The sequence below is a fragment of the Echiichthys vipera genome, assembly GCF_963691815.1.
Source record: "Echiichthys vipera genome assembly, chromosome: 2".
Taxonomy (NCBI): domain Eukaryota; kingdom Metazoa; phylum Chordata; class Actinopteri; order Perciformes; family Trachinidae; genus Echiichthys; species Echiichthys vipera.
In genome coordinates, this window is record NC_139827.1 from 16653142 (window position 1) to 16668989 (window position 15848).

Here is a 15848-nt window from a genome sequence, read left to right on the forward strand (position 1 = left end):
TTCTTTGCAACTTCCCAAAGAGATTCACACTTCATAAACCCCTTGACTTGCAGAGGCAGGTAAAGCACAGGTGAAATTAATACCAATAATGACCCTGAGTGCCACTGTGTGCATGCACAAAACTAAGGCCCTGAAATCACAGCTGTACTTTCCTTACGATGAGATGTCAAAATGTGTATCTGTAATGGAAATCTGCCTCCTTATTTAGGCAATCATTTATAAAGGGGAAATGATCCTCATGACTGTTGCCTACCTCTCGCCTGTCGTATCATTGTTCATGCCCTTTCCTAATGATACGTTTATGTAGCTGTTGACTGTTTGCAAACTCCATTCATTCACCATGGAGGAATGGCAGGGTGATCTAATAGAATTAAAGTAGACAGTCTTAGGCTGAAATAGATCGTCACCTTGATCCTCTGCACATTAACTATTTTTAATCCCATTGACGTAGAAGTAGACTAGGCTACTTAAAGGACTTAGATAGGAAGCGTGGGGAGGTTATAAATGGATGTAAAGGAACAGAACAGAGGATTCTGAACACAACAGATCAAGCTGTGCGACGTGTCCTGCGGAGGGTGAACCAGACAACATCTATCCTGTCGAGACCAGCTCGTGGACTTTACCTTCAGCCTCCATACGTCCAAGCAACAGCTATAACCATGGAGCCTGTGGTCCAGACAGTGATCACCACAGCAGCCATCGACAGAGAGACTTTCCGCAGGAAGGTACTGAGGACAAATTTCAGAGGAGCTTCTTCTCATTTTGTTGGGAGTTCGATTATGATCCTGTCCTCGTTTGCAGTCTCCACTTTAGCTATGAACTGTGGCAAGAGGATCCAAGAGTCTAGACACAAGTTTAACAAGTTCTAGCGACAGTAGATAAAAAAAAGACATGCCTTTATATTTTTTGTTAACCCTTTTTAAGTTGGTCAAGTCAACTAAACATTTATAATTCGGATGATATGGACACCCCTTCTTAACCAGCTGCCCTTTGTTCTCCCGTAGCAAAATGCGATGTGTTTTATGTCATGCGTGAAGCTTTCTGTGACTTCAAGAGCTGGAGAAATGAAGAGAACGAAGCTCTCCGAAGATGTGAGACAGATCAACAACAGGAGATTTCTGAGAAGACAGGCATTTGGCAACCATCTCAAGATCAATCTATGCAACAGTGAATGTTATTTGTTGGGTTAATACATATTACACTGTGATGTTTAAAGAGGGGAACAGTATGCAGCTATACCATCAAATACGTAGTGGGTAGTCTCAACATGTAAGATGTAAAACTGAACATCAGAAAAACCAAAAGAGATTTTAGTTCAAAATGTCGGCTGCCGATGGTTCAGGGACAGTTATTCACGTGATTTTTATCTAGTGAGTTATATATCAACTTTATAAAGACAAAGCTAAATTAGAGTAGAGTAAAAACAAACAGTATTTATACATTTTTAGAAAAGCAAGACATCCCAGTTCTCCTACAAGTGCTGGGTGAACCATATTAATGTGTTGAAAACTGTTGAATGCTGAAAACTGGTGTTGAAAGCTTACTCAGAATATGGCTCTTGAATCATACTTTGGTTAACTGTGTTACGGCAAAATTTAAGCTCCGATTCTGCGCATTATGTTAATTTTGTACTGAATTTCTTAATAAAATTAGAAAATACTCAGTACTTTTTATAAAGTATTTAATTCCCACTATATGTGAGGATATGATAAGAGGGAAGGTTGATCTGAGGAATAACGCATCATTTTCTGATTGTTTCACAGCAGTAACATTCAAACACACTTCTAGTTGGCCACAGGTGGTGTACAGTGTGATTACTTTTGTATTGGTTTATAGAATATGTTTTGGGATAACACTACATATGAAACCTTTCAATTTTGTATGGTTTTTTGTTTATAGACAAATCTTAACATTTGACAACTTTTATTTCTTAAATGATAAAAAGGTTTATTTGTAACACGTTTGTATTTGTCGTTTTTGTTAATGTACTAAAATCCATATTAGACAACACCCAGGACAGCACATAAATAATAAGCTTTGATCTTTACGCAGCGCTGCAGCCTTAACTATACAATATATACGACAAGAGACTATGATTTCAGTTTATGTGGAAAATCTGTGCTCTGTGGTTTTCATGCTGCAGTTGTCGTATAGTGGGGGATATTTTGCATTAGTCCATGTCAGCCATTCTGAACATGCTTGTGTTCGGCCCCACAATGGTTCATGTTAAACATGCTTATCAAACCTGGTGCCTTTAGTCATGTTGCCTCCAGAGGGCAGTATAAGCATTTAAGATTGCAACACTTTCCAAACTGCCTTTTGGATTCTTTTGCAAGTATGATGAAACATTTAAAAACAAAAGGCTTACAAAACAAAACAAAAAACATGTTTTTAAACTCAAACCTTTATGCATTAAAAAAACAGGTACAAATATCTTACTTCACATCTATATTGGTGACAAACATTAAATGTCTGCAATGTTTCATTTCGTTCACATCTGTGCAAAAGAGAATCAGTCTGGGCTGCATATCGAAATCTCACAGTGATTGTGATTATGATTTCCTGTATGTGTGTGCGTGTCCTCAATCTTGTCTTCAGAGTGTGTCGAGGCTCTTCAGCCTTCTCTCAGTGAAGAAGCGGTGTGTCTGATGGGTCGGGTTTTGGTCATTACCTCCAGCTGATGCATTGAAGTAGGCCAACATGGACCTGTTGCTCTGCCGCTGGGCCGCTTTCTCCCCCTCCTCGTCATCATCATCCCTGAGGAGAGATTTTTACACTGTGGTTATCTCTCATCTCCTGAAGTCAAAGGATTTGCACAGACATTAAGTGTGACCTAGAAATCAAAGGGGTTGTGGTATTCTCTCACACACAAGCAATTTTCAAGAGCATTTCTTGTTTTTGGCTTCTTTGAACTTGGATATAAGCCGGAAACTATTTTCATGCTTTGAGAAAATTCTTTTCATCTGCCAAATACGTGTTACTTAACAGCAGGCAGTAAGTTTCTCAGAGTAGAATCACAGAGGGTGCATGGATTTTAATGGTATTTATTTAACTAGCTAAACTAGCTCTGCTTCTTTACTAGAGCTGGAGTCAAATATTAACGTTTTTAATTTTGGGATTCAGATATAGTTTTTATTTTATTTTAAAAACTGTAGAAAAAACAGAATCCTTAAAAGACAATGCATTCAATCAAACCAAAAGAAACGTGTTGCATTCGTTTACATTTGCATTTCTCTCCTCACACTTGACTCATTTCCTCTTACCAAAAAGGTGCATTGATGTGACGTTGTGTAGAGGGAGAAACGTCCGTCTGGCTGACGTATACACCCGAGGTGACGTGAGGGCGAGCGGCTAGCTGTCACTCAAGAGGTTGCACCCCTAATTATTCATAAACTTTAACCTCCAATAAAATGAAAACTAGCCTGTTACAAAAAAAGTCAACCCCCTCGGTGTTGTCATAGAGATATGACCTAAACATTCAGACTACAATGTTTTTTAATAATGCTGTGAAAACGGCGAATTTAACATGGGGGCCAATGAGAAATTGCTCTATTATGCAAACTGCACCTAGTGGACACTCAAGGAACTGCAGTTTTTGGCATTTCCTTATTGGATCAACTAGGAAGTTGCGGTGGTTGGGGCTTGAACAGTACCGAACCACCAAAATTTATATTCGGGACATCCCTATTTTATATCTAAGAACTTTGGTTAAACTTCCAGTTTAAAGGCTCTTTACCAGTGGACAGTCACACCCTTGCTGTCCATTAGGGTTTGGGCAGTGCTCCAGCTAAATCGAACAAACTGAGGGTAACCAAACACTGGGTCCAGGTACTTCAGCATCCATGCTTTAGTCTTGGGATCTGATAACACAGGAAAAAAAAAACAGTTTCTCTTCATGCACCGATAACCGTCTTAGTGTTGTTTAGGCAACAGTAGCAGTGACACAGAATTCCAAGACAAAATGCCTGTTAATAGGATAAATGCACTCAAATGCTGATTTTATTAAATACATTTAAAAAGTATTTCTCAAACATGGAAGTCATTATGGAAGGATTATAATAGTGGATTGTTTCCATTACCATTAGGGTATCCTGAGCCGTAGTCCGTATCCACCTGTCCCAGGTCCTCAGCAAAGTTCCAGCCCTTCACAACACGATCTCTGGCCACCTGAGAATCAGCAAGGATTAAAATGTGAATACGGAGCCTTTCAGCAGCCGCAATTGTGAGCTTGAGTTTGCTTGTGGTCACTAACCTTCGCACAGATACTTGCTGCACTGACGACAGGGAAGAGGGAATCAGCCTTTGGCCTCACAGTCACCTTGATACCTGGGAAGCGCTTTGAGAGTTTCTCCTCATACTTCTCTGCTGGGCCAACTGTGTCCACAAATACCTTCACAAAATCAGGGAGGTGGAGGAGGGCAGGCCAAGTGGGACAGGGAAGGGAGTACATGGACATATGGGCATATGTTGATGTATTCATGACTTTCAGACACAGAACTGTACAGTACAAGAAGTGGTAATTAGGTGTGTGCCTTTATATTCACAAAAATGACTTGTTTTCATACCTCTGTGAGCTGTACTCCACTGTCCAAGGCATACTGTACTAGATCAATTGCTGTATCATGTGAAAGAGCGTTCAGGTTGTATTTTGTCCTAACAAAAGAAGACATTTTGTCAGGGCGTGAATATAAAACCAACAAGTCCCTGTATGTGTGTATGTGTGTGTGTATGTATGTACGTACGTATGTATGTATGTGTGTATGTGTGTGTGTATGCGTGTATGTGTGTGTGTGTGTGTGTGTCTGATACCTTTGTAACATGCTGGTAGAGATGGTGTTTGGTGAAAGAATCTGCAGAGCCCAGCCTATATAGCTTTTGGCTTCATCCAGTTTTTGGAAAAGATTCTCTCTTTCTGCCTCTGTTAGAGTCTTTGAATCTGATGAGGAAGTGGCAAAATGCAACCAAAATTGATGTATTACTCATTATGACCATTTATTTTCTCCTGGCATTCTTGCCTACTTTAACAAAAGTGCAACATCAGTCTGAAAAGATTTACCTGCCACTTTGGATTCCTTCAGCTCCTGCTTTTTGGAAACTGGACAGAAACATATTCCATACACCATGGGCCCTAGATCACAGAACATAAACACTGTAAGTGTGGAAATCTTGCCATAATGCAGTGAGTGTAATGAGCAATGCATCAAACCACGGCAGACAATAAATCAAATAATTTTTATTCATGATTCTTGCAAATTTTGGGTGGTATCTTATTGCTTAAATGCATGTACTGTAAGTTGTTTTGGATAAAATAATCGTTACCAATGTGTGTTTATGATTGCTGGATAAATACTATATATAGATATTATTATCATTATTATTATTATTATTATTATTATTATAATTATTATTATTATTATTGCTAGTGCGACTTGTAAATCATAAATAAGCCATAGAGGGTGGTCTAAACCTACTCTATATGTAAAGTGACTTGAAATAACTTTTGTTATGGTTTGGCACTGTAAATAAAATGTAACTGAATTTAAAAGAGTCAGCTAAATGAATGAAATGCTATGTTATGTACTGATCAATTATTGATGCATGCAACAGAAGATCTAAGGATGCAGTCATATTAAAACAGTATGGAAAGACTAACTAACAGCATACCCAGCACAGGCCCCCTGCCTGCCTCGTCAATGCCCAGACAGCAGTCCTCAGTCCGGCAGACATCAGGGATCTGAGAGGCCAGTCGGCAGCTGACAGAGTTGTCTGTTTCAAAGGGGCTGAGGTCCATGACAGCTGGCTGAGAGATGATACAAATAACATAGTTGTCTCATATGGCAAACTGTTTTAACATTCAACTGATAGACTGGATTTGTATTGCAGATATCTGTAATTAAATTCTTCTAAGTCTAAAAGAACATTTCAGATTTCCCCAACGGCATTCTTACTTGTACAAATTACGTCACTTTTGCCATCCATGTGTATTGGGCTTTCAATTCTAGATATCCACAATTACATTTTAGATATCTGGAATGAACATTCTGGATATCTGTAATGTAACTCTTGCTAAAAATAACTCCCATTTCAGATATCTACAATCCAATTGTTACTTGTCATAATGTTAATGTCAGATATCCCAAATGAAAAACCATTCCAGATATCCATAATGTAATTTTGACTACCCAAAATACTGGTAAAACTGTCAGCAATTACTAGTAGTAAGAATTTAATTACAGATATCCATAATGTTCATTCAAGATACCTAAAATATATTTGAGGGTATCTAGAACTGCAAGCCCAATACACACGACAAGATATCTTAAATTGCCATTCTTACTTGTAATAATTAACCTTTGACTAGGAGAAATGGTATTATGGAAATCAAAGATGTAATTACAGACAGGAGTGTGATATTACACGTTAAACGATCTCAAACGTTAATTAACAGCTAACGACTCAAACTGACATTTTTATTTCGTTTTTATCACAACAGTGTTTTCTGTTTAAAGGAGTAGTTTACACTCTTGCGAGAAAACATCAAATCAGCATATATCATAATAACTCTGAACAAAGTTTACTCTTACCTTCTTTTTCTTCTTCTTCTTCTTCTTCTTGTGTTTCTGTGCTGCAGGTTTGGCGCCTCTGGAATGACGTCACGTGCTTCTTCTTCGTGTTTTTTAAGGCGGTTGGCAAACATTTTTTAAGTGTGCATTACCGCCACCTACTGTAATGAGTGTGGACCAGCACGACCTTTAGTCCATTCTTTTAGGGGTCAACGTTTAATAAATCGCAACAGAAGCAAACTCTACTGACTGTATCCTCAGTATGTCCTGGGTAAGGGGGGGAAAAGCCCAGAAGAATCCCAAAAGGGTAAAATTTTGAAAAAGACCCAAATATACCATATGCATTTTCCAATTCATTATTTTATTCACATGTAAAGGGGAAAAATAACCTTCAGATATCACCATGAAAATGACTGAAAGGATGACTTACATCAAGACAAACAAAAAATATATTACAAGTTTTTTTAACTGTTTGTTCACATGGGCAAATGTGGCATAATCTCATAACGTGTGTGCTAATTTCCATAAATACTGCAACGGATCTAAACATTGGGTAAAGCAAGTGAAAATGTCTTGAGTGTGTGAAAAGTCATAGAGTGTGGTCTATACCTGCTTTGTAAAGTGTCCTGAGATAACTTTTGTTATGATTTAGCACTATAAATAAAATTGAATTGAATGGTTTTTGTGTAGTTTTAGTGTACAGGATACAGTTATAGTTCTCAGTCATCAACAGGAGTGAAATCCATTCATCAGTGACCAAAGTCCCTGCTTTAAAGTCCTTCTTTATGTCTCCATTTATTAATAGTCATAGACTAAATGGGGCCCATTCAGACCTTAACATTAAGTCTTTTACTGTTATACGTCAACAAGATTCAACAAGACATTTTCACCTGCTTTAGCTAATGTTTAGATCTGTTGTGGTATTTATAAAAATTAGAACACACGTTATTAGATTATGACCTGTTTGCCTATGTGAACAAACAGTTTCAAAAATCTTGTAATACATTTTTTTATTTGTCTTGATGTAAGTAATCAACTCGGTAATTTTCATGGTGATATCTGAAGGTTATTTTATGAATAGGTCTTGTTCTGAACTTTCCCCTGCTGGGATGCTTCAGGGCTTTTTCCCCATTGGTCAGGACATATTGAAGATACAAAATCAGTTGAGTTTGCTTCTGTTGCAATTTGTTCAACCTTTTTTCATAAAAAAAACTGTATTTCTTATATTGAATTTGATTTGTTCTCTTCCCAGTTGATCTTGTAGACTCTTCCTTTCCTGCTGATACTCTGGACAATAAATGATTACATACTGTTACTCTACTGCTTCTAGATTATTACAGAACTCTCACGTACCAGTTTCATGTTCAATTATCATTAGTTCAGTTATTTTAAGTGTATTATGTAATCCAGTATGCCCAAATCTCATTCTCAACAAGACCACCCCTTCCTTTTTATTTCTACTCAGTTCTCTCACTACTCCTCTTGGATATCACAGTAGCATCTTCCTTTAGTTTCCCCGTTCCATTGTTCCTGCCACTCCTTTTTTATTTCTGCATTGATAATGTTTTTAACTTCAGCCTTACTATAATTTACTGCCAAATTTACTTCTGCTTTGTTGTTGCTTCCTCTTCTTCTTTGTCCTCTTCTTCTTCTGCTCATTCTTAAGCTGCTTTATCCCCACCGCCTGTTCTGGAGTGCCACTACTCACAAATAAAAATCATTCAAAATACTGTAGTATAAGTGCATATCCTCGCGGTAAGTGTTATCAGCAAAAGAAGCCTACTCAAATTATCAAAAGGAAAAATATTATATGTTGTTCGGTTGCTTGGTCATTTATTGTGACCATGTCTGGCATGGGTTGTTGGGAGAGATGGCGAGATTCATGTTGGAGTTTTTGTCTCTGTTCTTTTTCACATTTTAAGGCAGACACACTGTACGGCTGTCATGCTTTTTCTTGTGTGCTTTGGTATAAAAAAAAAGGCAAAGTATTGATTATACAGAATTCCCCCTTCAGAGTGTTATATTCTATATTTTATTTTATTTATTAGCTGTTAGTAGTTAATGCATGAACATGTAAACAGCTTGTTGCAGCTGGTCAACAAGGAGCTCATTTTAACTGTTATAGGCTATTGTTGATTAGGTAAATCAGTGTATCATAATCTTAATCATCTGTTTTTTTTAAACTCTCAATCTGCAAAGTACAACTACAGCGGTCAAATAGGCCTAATGGAGTAAAACATAGGCTATTCCAATCTTTAGAAGAAATAATAGTTCTTAAAGATAAAAGGTCATTGTACTTCAGTATCGAGATAAATCTAACCTTTCCAACACTATAATCCAAACAGCCAGAGGGATGTCAAAGAAACTGTAATCATTCTCTGTGATTTAACCTACTTGTTTCACCTCATCTTTACTTTACTTTGTGTTGTATTTATTTATCAGGGAAGGATCATATTAGTCAACCCCCGGAGGGAGTGTTTTGGCACAAATGTCCACTTGGACTCAAAGATGAACTGATTCGATTTTGGAGGTCAAAGATCAAGATCAAGGTGAGCTCACAAAATGCATTTTTGTCCATAACTCAAGAATTCCTACATTAATTATGACAACATTTCAATTATGACAACATTTCACACAAATGTGTAGTAGAATCCAATGATGAAATGTTACACTTTTACAGCTATAAGGTCAAATGTCAACTTCACTGTGATACAATGTTTCTGCTCATTATTTAACGGCATAACTCTGGAGCAGAGGGGGAGACATTTGGTCAGATACTGAATTGGAGACACTTATCTCAAAACTGCAGTGACTGTATAGATCTTCTGTGCTGTCGGGTTGAAGATGTGTGTGAAGCATCAACGTTTCGCCAAAAAAGACACTTTATTTGATCAAATTCATTTAAAGTTTTCACAACAAATGTGATGTAAAACTGGACAGTTTGGATGTAAACTTCATCTGGACTGGTTGGCGGAGGCATACAACTGCATTTTTCTTCTGGGGGGTACAGAGAGAGGGAGAGAGGGAGAGAGAGGGGGAGAGAGGGAGAGAGGGAGTGGGGTATGATGTACAACAAAGGTCCAAAGGCTGAAATCAAACCCGGGACATTGTGAATATGCACATGCACATGCACATGCACAAGCGCTCCCTTATTAATCTGCATTGACTAAAATGTAATGAGCTAAAACTGGACAAAAGTGACATAAAATGGACATGGGTGGATTAACACGCTTGGGGGTCTCAGGACAAAAATATGCCATGTATCCCCATTAACCATCCCCAACCATTGTTCATTTGGTTGAACACAAATTTATTTAGGAATATGCTCTATTGACAACACAGGTAATAATGCAGGCTTCACCCCAAGGCGCTTTACATCTGAGTTGATATTTTGCTTGATCGTGTGTGTTCGCAAGCGTATTTTGAAGTATTCAATTACCATAAATCAAGTAAACGACAGTGAATGAGGATCTAGGATTAGGCAGCTGGCAATCCCGCCCTGAAAACAGATAAAAACTGAAATTTACAAAGTTGCTGTGGTACTTCCGAGGCTTTTTTCATCCTCTTTAACTTCAACGTTTGAAAACTCCGAAGTTTCAAAATCTTTAGACCCGTCATAAATTCCCACGTCAGTAGGGATTATTTTCAGTGTATAATCAAGCATACATTTTGCATTCTCTAATTCTCTTTCCTCTCTTACCGTTTTATTTAATTCAAGGTTTATTTCAGTTTGGTTTTCTTGCAATGGCCAAAGAGGTAAGCCTCTTGAACCAAAGCTGTTGAAGTAATTGTCCTCTTTCAAATTTTAATCCAATTTTGTCCCCATTATCCTTTTTCTTTCTGTGCTCACAGAATGATTATATCAGTGTTTGTCAATCACCTGATTGCTTGAATTAATCAAAGTCTGAGTACGACCATTTTCTTAAATTAATAAACCTATCAATCTATCTTGTGTAATTTATGGAAAAAGATAAAGCCGATTTCCCCTGGTATAGACTGCTCTGTGAATTACATCCCCTTTTCTACTCAAATTAATTTCAGCTCTCACGTAATTTGGGGTATTTTTTGCAGAGGACCACCTCGTCTGTCATCATCTTTGTTTTACAGCTCCCTCACACACAATGAACTTGACATTTTGATTTTGGATGGCCGCTGAATGGGTTTAAACAGCAGCAAAGTGTGGAGGCAGGGAGGAAGCCTCAGGTGGAGAGGAGAGGGCATGAGTGAAAGGAAAGACATGTACAAAAGTCCAAGTGTACGCCAGTTACTGAGCTGAAATTGGCCTTGCCTCTGGCGCTTTACACCCACCCCTTCTCTCTCTTTCTGTCCCTCTCTCGCTGAATGGTTCTCTTTGTCTTTCCCAGTAACACGCAGTCCCCAGCCGATTAAACGTGGGGAATTAGTAGTCAATTTTAGCCTACCACACACACAAACACACTAAACAGCTTAGGTTGGTGGGGCACTGATTGTGTTGTTATTACAGTTCACACGTCAGCAGCATGTTTTTAATTTATTTTTTTTCACCCTTCACTTGCTAACTGCCCCATGTGTTATTTTTGAACCATTGCTGCTCCATAAAATAACATTCGTACACAGGATTTTTTTTTTTTTTTTATAAATAAATTGATTTAATAGATGACAACAATAAAATTTCAACATTGCTTTTCTTGTATGGAAGCAAAATACTCAAGTGAATGTATAGCAAACACTTTAAAAACTATTCAGAATTATACAAAATGGAAGAAACAAAGGTATGACACACAATGCGTTATTACTTACGTGAAGATAATAACTACATGGTAAGAGGGTCAGTATAAAATGATAAAGTATGCATCACATTATAAAGGTGAAGCACGTGGTAATGACCATTATTCACATTGCTGAAGAGGAAGAGGGCTATTTGGGAACAATATAGGAAAAAAAACTGTAAAGACAGAACATGCTTTAGGCCCTCATGCAGTGCAGAGCGGTCGTACATGTGATTCTAATCCTTAAGTAGGACCCAAAGCTGGCCAATTACCTGAAGAGATTTAGCTGAGACTTTGTACTTATAGATTTTAACTAATTTATTGAAAAAATCAGATGCGAAATGACAAAATGTTAAGCACTTAAAAGCAAAAAAGAAGACTGAAGCGAAGGTTTACTGCTCTGAAATTCTGAATACCTTCAGGTATCCAGGGTCGCATTTCTCCTATGCTATTGGCACAAAATGAGGTAAGTGCCCAAGACTGAGCGTTAGGCTGAAATAAATCTTTAAGAGCTCTCTTTCCCTCTCTTTTTCCTATTTTTCCCCTTGGATGCTTCATTCTTCAGTTTAATGAAGTCAATGTAATGAAAGGACAGAAATACAGAGTGTGCTGTCTTCAAAGAAAAAAAGGTTGCAACTATCCTTCTCTGGCCACGGAAAAAAGAAAGACCTCCGGGGAACATCTTATTGAAACAATACATGCTTTTCCCAAAGCAGTGGTGCAGATGTATTAGTGTAATATCAAATCAGTCACAATAAAGTTACACCCTAGGATATTAACAACAACAATAAACTTACTACTCATATAAAATAACACAATAACATCAAAAACATCTGCTTTAGTTTGGTTAATAATATCTGATGTCAGTCTAAACCGTCTCTGGGTCAAATCAGAGTCACTCATCAACGCAACTGTTCACTCTCAGTGTCTCACTCATCGAGCTCTTGTATACAAATTCGCTGTACATCCCAACTTGTAAAAACTTATGATGGCACACATTTGTTAAGGTTTATTTAATTTTTGATTGGCAGTTGACCCATGATTCACACTAATATTGTGTGAGTTTGTGGCTGTTGTTTTTTTTCTAACTGTGTGGATGCATCTTGCATTATATTGGCTAAAAAAGTAAAAACCTCTAATATAACATCAATATGGCACGGGCGCACGCACACACACACACACACACACACACACACACTCATGCTCAAATATTTGCACACCCACAGACACACAGATCCACTCACACACTTCCCATATTTCCCTCTGCTCAGCTGGTCTCCCTCAAGGTCTTGTGAGTGTGGTGTAAACAGGCTGCTCCCAGTGCGTGGGGCTGTGAGAGGGGGCCACGCTGGAGGGGTCTCCGATGGTAGTGTACAGAGGCCTCTGTGTAGGGCCCATGTAGGAGAAGGCTGAGTACAGCCCCGGGGCCTGGCTGGAGTGGGCATAGTACGCCCCAGGGGCCTGGTGCTCTCCGTACTCAAACTGAGCCCTGGAGGCCAGCGAGGGGAAAGCAGAGCCATAATGAGGGAGGCTGAGTGGGGTGTATGTGACATGGGTGCCTGAGGAGGGAGACGAAGAGGCATCGGCGTAGTGGCTCCCGGCTGCAGATTCGCTCTTGATCTGGGCCTTGGAGGGGTCGGAGGACGACGGAGAGGCTTGAGGCTGCTGCTGTTTGGAAAGCCACGCGGAGTGCCCGCTGGCAGCAGCCAATGCGTAGGCATAAGAGGCCGAGGATCCAGCCACAGAGGCCCCGGTTCCACTCTGCGGGTGGCCGTTTGGAGGAAGGTACTGGTCAAACTCGTTTACGTCAAATGGTTCAATGTTGGACATCACCTCGTGGCTGATCTCGCCAATGTCCATGGTGCCAAAGTCGATGTGGGGTTTAGCAGCTGATGATGATGGACCTCCGGATGTCCCTTCAGCTCCCACCCCGAGGGCACCCCTAGAACCCCCTGATCCTCCGGCCACTCCTGCTGCCCCTTCCCTCTTGGCGTCTGACAGTTTCCCAGACTGGAGATCTGTCTTTGGCGTGGTGGGGGGCGTGGGTGGGCTGTGACCCTGACCTAGAGGAAAGAAAAGGGAAATATGGTCAGGCAAATTTTGATGTCAGTTTTTTTATGCGAGACTCTTCTTTCAGTGTTACTTTGATTAAGATCACATCAGTTTTTTGTATGTTCCACTTTTTCTTGACTAAATATCTCTTTAAATATAAATGATGATTATTGCGTCTAGACTCCTACCAGCAGGATGGTGGTGGTGATGGTGGTGGTGGTGCAGGTCACCCAGGGGAGACCCAGACCCTCCATTGTGCTCCAGATGCAGGGTCTTGTAGTGTGACTGGGAGTGGCTGGCCTCCCCTTCCCCCTGACTGTCGGACTCACTAGCAGCAGCCAGTTTGCCATTTTTACGTCTCCGGGGCTGGTACTTGTACTCCGGGTAGTCCTTCTTGTGCTGTTTCCTCAGTCTCTCCGCCTCCTCGATGAATGGCCTCTTGTCGCTCTCATTCAGTAGCCTGGGGAAAAAAAACAAGGACCGATTTTAGTTACAGGCCTTCTAAATTAATGTGAAAATGTTTTTTTTTATAGAATATGTTTAAAAATGATCAACATTGTCGCATTCAGCCTCGTGCGTAAAAGATAAGAAGTGCACATAAATCTTAATTTAGGATGGTATTGATATACAATAGGCCTTTATTAAAAGAACCCAAAACAACAAGCCATCTATGTCTTTTACCAGGTGTTGTCTTTGTTTACAAATACCAGTTTGAGCATATAATTTGCCCAATTTCTACATTTGAGTTCAACAACTACGCCCCCACTTTACGCACAGGCGACACAGGAAACGTGCGACTGTATGGCCACACTGTTCTGGAACAACCACACCATACAAACCTCCACAGTTTGCCCAGGGTCTTGCTGAGCTCCGCGTTGTGCAGGTGGGGGTACTGGTCGGCCAGTTTCCTCCTCGCCGCTTGCGCCCACACCATGAAGGCGTTCATTGGCCTCTTTACGTGGGGCTTAGCTTTGTTTCCGTTGTTTACGCGCACCGGCATTGGCACAAGTGTCCAGTCGTATCCGTCCAGCACCTGACTAACCGCCTCCCTGATGCCGATCGGGAAGCGATCGTCCTCTATCTCCGATTTGGCTGTATCGCCTCCATCCTCCTCGCTGCCATCCGCGACACAGAGCGAGGTCAGCTGCTGCGGCTGCCCGGTCAGAGGTGAGTCCTGGCGGGGTGGCGCTCCGGGTTGAGTCGGTGACAGTGAGTGACCATCGTCTGACCCTCCGGGACTCAGTTCCGCCTCGGACAGGCTGTGCTCCTCGCCGGACATTTTTTTTTTAACTTTCAACTAATGACAAGACAAACCTCGAACTGAAGATTGGTTTTAGTGAGAGTCAAAACTATTCAGTGTAATTTAACTGAATAAGATGTCTGGAGTTTACGACGATCCCAGTTATTGCTGACTCTTCTCGGACAAAGCCATACTGCTGCGTAAAAGTGTCCAAATCCTTTCAACCGTCGGCTGGAAATCCGTTTCAGCAAAAGCAGTTACACCTAAAAAAAAACATTTGCAGTATAACAGAAACAAGTCAGTGCTAAAAAGTTCACAAATGGTAAAATATCATTTTAGTTTTGCTGTAAATCAAACATGGCCCGGTTTACGTCAAGCTAAGCGGGTTAAGAGAGTTAAATGTGACCATATGACGGCATATCCAGCCAATAATTACAGCCTCATAATGATAATGCTATTTGGACGAAATAACCGCATCCAGAAAAATATATTTTCCTCGAAGGCAAATTAACGCTAAACATCTTCCTATAAATACTACTAATAATAAAAATCCATCTACAACTGACACAAACATATTGATATGAAATATTCCCTTTTGTCATATGAATTTAGGTTTTTTTTTGGTTGAAAAAATTACATAACTTACCAATTTAGATGTCCAGTGGTTCAACATGGGAGTGTGTGTGGCTGACTGTAGAGCCGATGAATGGCTGCTCTGTGTGGCAACACCGGAGCTTAAAGAGCGCCTTGTGAGGAGGACTGGGAGGAAAAAAAAGTGATTGAAAGTGGAAAACATTCCCAGAGAGGCAGCATTCCAACACACAGTCAGCCCCGCCCCCCGGCACCGCTCCGTACTCTGATTGGCCCTCTAATTATCCCGCTGCTCGCTGATTGGAAGAGAGTAACACACCGTTAATGCCCGTCTGTCCGTCACTGCAACATTTCCAACAGAGAAGAGGTGAGATTTTTACATCGGAGTGGCTTAAATGACTCTACAGTGCGCCCATTTAGAGGCAGGAGAAGGCCAGCTTTGTTGGACGTGTTGACATGTTATATCAAACAAATAAACAATCATGAGGAGAGTTATTGCCTCGTGTGGTCACGTTCCTTAAAAAAAAAAAAAAGTTCAGCTCTGATTTAACCAGATTCAGTGGGATGCAGGAAAAAACGCTTGTAATTTTGAGTTCGCATCTTTATGTAGCCTAATAATACACACACAATCCTGTAAAATGTATCAGCGAGACT

The 15848-nt window shown here is 40.1% G+C and overlaps 2 protein-coding genes across 2 annotated transcripts; both read right to left on the reverse strand.

Annotated features, from left to right (window-relative positions):
- Window positions 1–2444: 2444 nt before the first annotated feature.
- On the reverse strand, window positions 2445–6616 carry rnaseh2a (ribonuclease H2, subunit A). The gene is made up of 9 exons (XM_083935787.1): window positions 6585–6616; window positions 5665–5800; window positions 5057–5128; window positions 4810–4936; window positions 4566–4653; window positions 4253–4390; window positions 4080–4167; window positions 3737–3860; window positions 2445–2757 (listed from the first exon to the last, which is right to left on the reverse strand). Exons 2-9 carry the CDS (start codon window positions 5789–5791, stop codon window positions 2595–2597), a joined length of 927 nt encoding a protein of 308 aa, XP_083791913.1. The 5' UTR covers window positions 5792–5800; window positions 6585–6616; the 3' UTR covers window positions 2445–2594.
- A 4626-nt stretch (window positions 6617–11242) lies between these two features.
- LOC310961435 (transcription factor SOX-10-like) lies at window positions 11243–14794 on the reverse strand. The gene is made up of 3 exons (XM_083933490.1): window positions 14203–14794; window positions 13552–13823; window positions 11243–13374 (listed from the first exon to the last, which is right to left on the reverse strand). The coding sequence occupies exons 1-3, from the start codon at window positions 14640–14642 to the stop codon at window positions 12593–12595; spliced, it is 1494 nt and encodes a 497-aa protein (XP_083789616.1). The 5' UTR covers window positions 14643–14794; the 3' UTR covers window positions 11243–12592.
- Between the last annotated feature and the right edge of the window lie 1054 nt (window positions 14795–15848).

Bases quoted from the DNA above. Each gene is read 5' to 3' on its own strand.
- rnaseh2a (XM_083935787.1), bottom strand. From the start codon at position 5,791: ATGGACCTCAGCCCCTTTGAAACAGACAACTCTGTCAGCTGCCGACTG. The intron at 5,129-5,664 runs GTATGCTGTTAG...TCTGTGATCTAG, and splicing joins AGGCAGGGGGCCTGTGCTGG to GGCCCATGGTGTATGGAATA. The intron at 2,758-3,736 runs GTAAAGAGCCTT...ATCTCTCCTCAG, and splicing joins AAGGGTGTGACTGTCCACTG to GGATGATGATGACGAGGAGG.
- LOC310961435 (XM_083933490.1), bottom strand. From the start codon at position 14,642: ATGTCCGGCGAGGAGCACAGCCTGTCCGAGGCGGAACTGAGTCCCGGA. The intron at 13,824-14,202 runs GTTTGTATGGTG...TTTTTTCCCCAG, and splicing joins ACCCTGGGCAAACTGTGGAG to GCTACTGAATGAGAGCGACA. The intron at 13,375-13,551 runs GTAGGAGTCTAG...TCTTTCCTCTAG, and splicing joins TCACCACCACCATCCTGCTG to GTCAGGGTCACAGCCCACCC.